The 6,001-nt window shown below is 41.1% G+C and overlaps 1 protein-coding gene across 1 annotated transcript; it reads right to left on the reverse strand.

Annotated features, from left to right (window-relative positions):
- Positions 1-283: 283 nt before the first annotated feature.
- Positions 284-598, reverse strand: LOC136543833 (uncharacterized). Its single transcript, XM_066536174.1, has one exon. The coding sequence runs from the start codon at positions 596-598 to the stop codon at positions 284-286; it is 315 nt and encodes a 104-aa protein (XP_066392271.1).
- Positions 599-6,001: the final 5,403 nt, after the last annotated feature.

The following is a 6,001-nucleotide window of genomic DNA, read 5'->3' on the forward strand; positions in this document are numbered from 1 at the left end:
TGTGCAGACAACCATTAAGATACACATTTTCTAATGATCTCCTATCTAATTTCTCAATTGTCACAGAAGTATTCCTGCCCCATTTAGATTCCTTATAGCTCCATGCTGTAGTTTTAGATGAGTAGATGTCCACACCCCTGCACCGATCAAACTACTCCTCTTCTATATATTCAATCACATGAAAGTGCAAGGAGGTTTTCCGATCGAACCCCAATCGAGCCTCACCAATAGAATGGATGCTACGCAGCATTTTCTTGAACTCCTTGGTTGTCGGATTGCAACATTAGCATAGGATGAGGCCATTGTAGATATCTAAGACGGCTATATTGGCCAAGGTGAAGGGCAAGAAGGATAAGGAGGGGTGTTCACCGGTGACTCTGGTGTAGCATCGATAGCCTTGGTCGGTGTCATAGAAGAAGCCTGCCACATTCTGGGGCAGCACCTTATGGTTATGGTAGTCCTTGATGAGGCGGTTCCAGGAGCGATAGACACATTTGCAGCAGAACAAGGAGCGGGCAGGGAGGCGGTGGAGGATCTCAACAATGGCATCATCCGTGAGGCTGTCCAGTGCGTTCCTCTTGTTGGGGGCCTCCTCCATTTCATCTATGTGCAGTAGGATGAGAGCTTGCTCAGTAATGAGATCACTGAAGAGGAAAATAATCCAATAAAGATCCAACAGTGAAGTCCACAACTCATACCAAAGTGCAACTTTAACAACCATTAACAATTTTCATTGTATGACCTCAAACAAATTTAGAGTAGCACCACATAGATATATATAACTCAAACAAGAGTAGCAGTTAATGGAGATCTAACCATTACAATTCCAACTAAATCAAGTCTATCCATCACACTTACAATCAGTACACGAGCTCAAAGCTTCTTCCATGGGAGACATTTACAGTAACAAAACTGAACATATGCAAAAAACCAAGACATCAGCAAAAAACCAACCAGTGCCACCTCCTAGTTCTTTTCATCATCATATCATTGGCCTAACCAGGTCTCCAATGCTAGAATGTTTCTTATATACCTCATGTTCAAGCAAGGACCAAAATAGTGAAGCAAACAGAAAAACGCGAGAAAGGAGACCTGCGGGCAAGCCCTGCCTCCTAGCCTCTAAAAGGATGCTGGAGCCACCATAGCACACTGGGGATCCTCCTCTGCCACCGCCGCCGCTAGTCTAACGGGCATAGATTTGTTTCCACTTGAAGGGGAAATATCCAATATAGGTCAACCTGTAGGTCATCCACATAGAGAATATAATACTATAACGACTCCAAAGACATGTCAATTCAACATGCATCTAGCGCAATGGTAAAGACCGTGCATTCCTTCCTCTAGGTCTTGGGTTCAACTCCTAGGCATTGAGGTTTTTTTGAATTTATTATACCCCAGCGGCACAAAAGGTACAAGTGACACGCCAGCCGTCGGGTCCCATAGGTCGGATGGAGATGGAGAAAGGTCCCATAGGTACATGTGACACGTGAGCCATCGGGTCCCACAGGTCAGATGGTCCCATGGCTACACGTGACACGCAAGCCATGGGTTCCACAGGTCGAATGGAGATGGAGAACGGTCCTATAGGTACACATGACATGTAAGCCATCGGATCCCATAGGTCGGATGCTGAAGGGCCCCAAAGGTACACGTCGCATGGAGATAGGATCGAGCAGTGACTTTTATGATGAATTACAAGTGTCACAAATGATTAACTGTAGGTCCCATAGGTACATGTTGGATGGAGAAGGGTCCCATAGGTACACATCGCATGGAGATAGGATCGGCGGAGACTTTTATGACGAATTGCAAGTGTCACGGATGAGTAACTACAGGTCCCATAGGTACACATCGGATGGAGAAAGTACCATGTGGAGATCTATGATGAAGCCATTCGTTATAGATCGAATATTATTCATCACAGATGTGTAATTAGTTCAATGACGAAGCCCTGTTCGTCGCAGTATTAAAGGAGATCGTCACAGATGAGTCGCGTGTGTGATCTGCGATGAAACCCTATGCTCTTCCACGACATTTTTTGTGACAATGCTTGATTTAGTCCTAGAAAGGGAGGGTTGCGGGATCATCACTGCTGATCTATGACAAAATAGAAATATTCATCATAAAAAGTGATCTTCTATGACAGTTTTGGATTCGTCATTAAGATTTTTATCATAGAAGTGGATATTTCTAGTAGTGAAAGCAACCAATCTCCTTTCACACTTTGAAACCAAAGGCCAGAAGTCAGCTATAGTAGGTTTAGTGACACTGAGAGGCAGCCCTAAGTAGGTAAAAGGCAGGGTACCTTTTGCACAGCCAAAGCTTGAAGCAAGGATCTCCAATCTTTCTTCGGAAACATTAATAGGGATCATCATGGATTTGTCAAAGTTAACTCTGAGACCAGTGGAGGTGGCATAAGTGGAGAGGATATCCTTCAAATTATTCAACTCATTGAGGTCACCCTTCATGAAGATAAGGGTATCATCTGCATATTGCAGAATTAGAAAATCTTCATCACTAGGCAAAGGCACTAGGAGGCTGATCTGGTTATTAAGTCTTATAGTATTGACAATAGTCTATAAAAAATCTACAGCAAGGACAAAGAGCGAAGGTGAAAGAGGGTCACCTTGACTAACACCCCTTTTATAATAAAAAAAAAACTTTTCCAAGGACTCCATTAAGAAGCACCGATGATGTTCCTGACTGGAAAATAGATTGCATCCAAAGTAACCACTTGTGGGGTAAGCTTTTGTGCTTCATAATTTGTATCATAAACTCATGCTCTACTTTGTCAAAGTCTTTCTCAAAATCCAGCTTTAAAATGACTAGCTCTTTCTTTGTCTGATGACAGGTGTGAAGATATCAAGGGCCCATGCTACACAATCTTGAATAGATCTATTCTTAATAACACCATATTGGTTTTTATGAAGGAGTGCTGGCAACTTATTCTGAAGCCTATTAGCCAAAAGCTTACTTAGAATCTTGACTGAGGTATTCAGTAGAGAAATAGGCCTATAGTCAGAGATTCTGAGTGCATCATCTTTGTTTGGAATCAAAGTAATGTTGGAGGAATTAATGCTTTGCAAACATAAAGAACCAGAATAGAAGGCATCACATAGCTGATAAAAATCTGTTGAAATGATTGACCAGCAATGCTTGATGAAGTCAGTGTTGAACCCATCATGTCCAGGTGCCTTGTTGGAAGGAAGATTCTTAACAACTACATCAATCTCCTATTTAGTAAAAGGTTGAACCAAGCTGGAAAGATCAGGAGGATTAGCAAAATGGGAAGCCAAATCATACTGTAAGACTGTGAAATCACTTGTTCCCAATCTCTCCTTAAAATAGTGCCAAATCAACTTAGCCTTTTCATTATGATCAAAAATAAAATTGCCTTGATCATCCATGAGTTGGGTGATAAAATTCTTTCTATATTTAACAATTGCATGAGCATGAAAGAGCTTGGTACTAGCATCACCTAGAGTAACCCATTTAATGTGACCTCTCTGTTTCCAATAAGATTTTTGCTGTTGCAGCAAAGAAACAAGCTTGGCTTCCAAAAGTTTCCTAAGATTCCACTCTAGAAGACTGAGATCCCTGAATTCTTCAAGGAGATTCAAAAAACAAATGATGAGCTTAACATTCTTGATGTTATCTTTTAGGCTTGAAATAGTTTGATTCCAAGCCTTCAAGACCTTCCTAAGATTCTTGAACTTAGTAGTTATGTTTTTAGCAGCATCAGAACAAAAGTAAGGGGAGTGCCAACCCAACTGAACCTAATTGAGGAAATCATCATGTTGAAGCCAAAAGTTCTCAAATCTAAAAATAGAGCTTTTAGGAATATCTGTTGAAATAGAGATCATGGAACATAGTTAGAGGTTTCCATAACAAGAGTGGACACCGAGGTGTTAGGGTAAGAAAGAGTCCAACTAGTAAAAGTGAAAAACCAGTCAAGTCTCTCTAAGAGAGGAGGGTGTTGCTTATTGGTCCAAGTATAATGCTAGCCTTTCAAAGGTAACTCAACTAGGCCTCAAGCATTAATGGCCTCATTAAACATTAACATTTCAGAAATGTCTGCTCCTTGTCTGTTCCTATCTTTAGGATTCCTGTAAAGGTTAAAATCACCAACCAGTAACCAATCAACCCCATCTGGCATTTGAATATCCTAAAACCGTTGAACAAAATCTTTTTCCCCAAAGGAGTACAAGGTGCATAAACATTAGTTAAGATCCAGGAAGCATTATTGTGCACAGAAGTAAGAAGGACAGAGGATGCATAAACATTCTGAAAAACGAGGGTGCCATTGAAAACTGAGCTCTTCCAAATGATGATGGAGCCCCCAGAGGCACCATTAGAGGGAAGGTATTCAAAGCAATCATACTGATAAGAACAAAAATTTCGAATGAAGGAGATATCAAAATGACTGTGCTTTGTTTCTTGCAAGCACACCACATCACAATTATTCTCAAAAATTCGATCTCTGATAGAGTTCCATTTCTTATCAGAGTTGATACCATGAACATTCTAGCTAAGGACTTTCCAATGTTTAACATCTATGATAACAAGGTATGAAAAGCAAAAGAAGATATCTTAGATAACTAAGACAAAAGCTAAGACCAACACAGGTCAATCATTTCTTCTTCTTGGAGTTGGAAGGTCTAGCTCCATCAGCATTTGCCCCATCCTTCTTGGCCTTCTTGGCTTTGGGCTTGCTTATAGGCTTCTTCTTTGGTGGCTTGGCATTTAGACTCTCTTCAGTTAGCCAAATAGGATCAAGCTTGCGGAAGGAGGCACCCAAGTCTCTGACTATAGAAGCAGAAAGGGTTGGTGGGTCAGAAGAACAACCAAGACAATCCCTATCTTTATAGCTTGGGCTTTTAAAACCTTTAGTGTTATTGTGCACCTGTTCACTTCTTAATAAAGCATCAAAGATGATAGGAGCCTTACCACGCTTGGCTCTCGGGGTTGAAACAGCTATAGTGGAAGGTGGGGGAGTCACAACCCCTTGCTCAGTCTGGGTAGTGTTCATGGGTTGCTTGCTAGCTAGCCTATTTTCCTTTTCTATAGTAGTAGATTCTTCAACAGGTTCTTTCTCACTGCCATCTGCTTCATCAACCTCCTCTATATCAAGACAGAAAGGCTCAAGGGGTTCAGAGCATGAGTAATCATAGATAACAACAGAAGGAGAAGACTTTTGGAGAGAAAAGAGGTAGGAGTTACCAATGTACATCTTGGAAAGAGCAGCCCAAGCTGGAGATGTCAGGAAGTCTTTGGCCCATTCAAAGGAACCAGGCTTTAGGAGCAATAGGGAGAAAAAGTCCATCCATTCAGTTGGGATTGTAACAGTTGGCTTGGACCTATCAATTGAGGAGTCATTCCCCATCTTATCCAAGATGGGCTGTCTATCCTACAGTATGCGGATGACACTGTGATTTTTATGAGTCACGATGTTCAGAAGGCGGTTAATATGAAATTAATTCTAAGCACTTTTGAACAACTATCGGGGCTCAAAATTAATTTTCACAAGAGCGAAATCTTTTGTTTTGGTAAAGCAAGGGATCATGAGGTGCTTTATTCACAGTTGTTTGGATGTGGATTGGGCAAATATCCCTTTCGCTACCTGGGTTTGCCTATGCACACTAGGAAATTGAGTAATAAAGATTGGAGGACAATAGAAAATAGAATTGAAAACAAGCTTAGTGGGTGGAAAGGAAAGATGCTTTCGGTAGGAGGCCGCTTGGTCCTAATAAACTCGGTTCTCTCTAGCTTACCGATGTTTATGCTGTCATTCTTCGAAATCCCAAAAGGAGTTTTGGAGAAGATCGACTGCTTTAGATCAAGATTCTACTGGCAAAGCGAACAACACAAGCGCAAATATAGATTGGCCAAATGGGAAATCTTGTGCCAACCAAAATTACAAGGTGGCCTAGGTATTCATAATTTGGAGTTACAAAACAAATGTTTGTTGAGTAAGTGGCTTTTCAAACTTTTAAATGAGGAT

The sequence above is a fragment of the Miscanthus floridulus genome, chromosome 3 (assembly GCF_019320115.1).
Source record: "Miscanthus floridulus cultivar M001 chromosome 3, ASM1932011v1, whole genome shotgun sequence".
NCBI lineage: Eukaryota > Viridiplantae > Streptophyta > Magnoliopsida > Poales > Poaceae > Miscanthus > Miscanthus floridulus.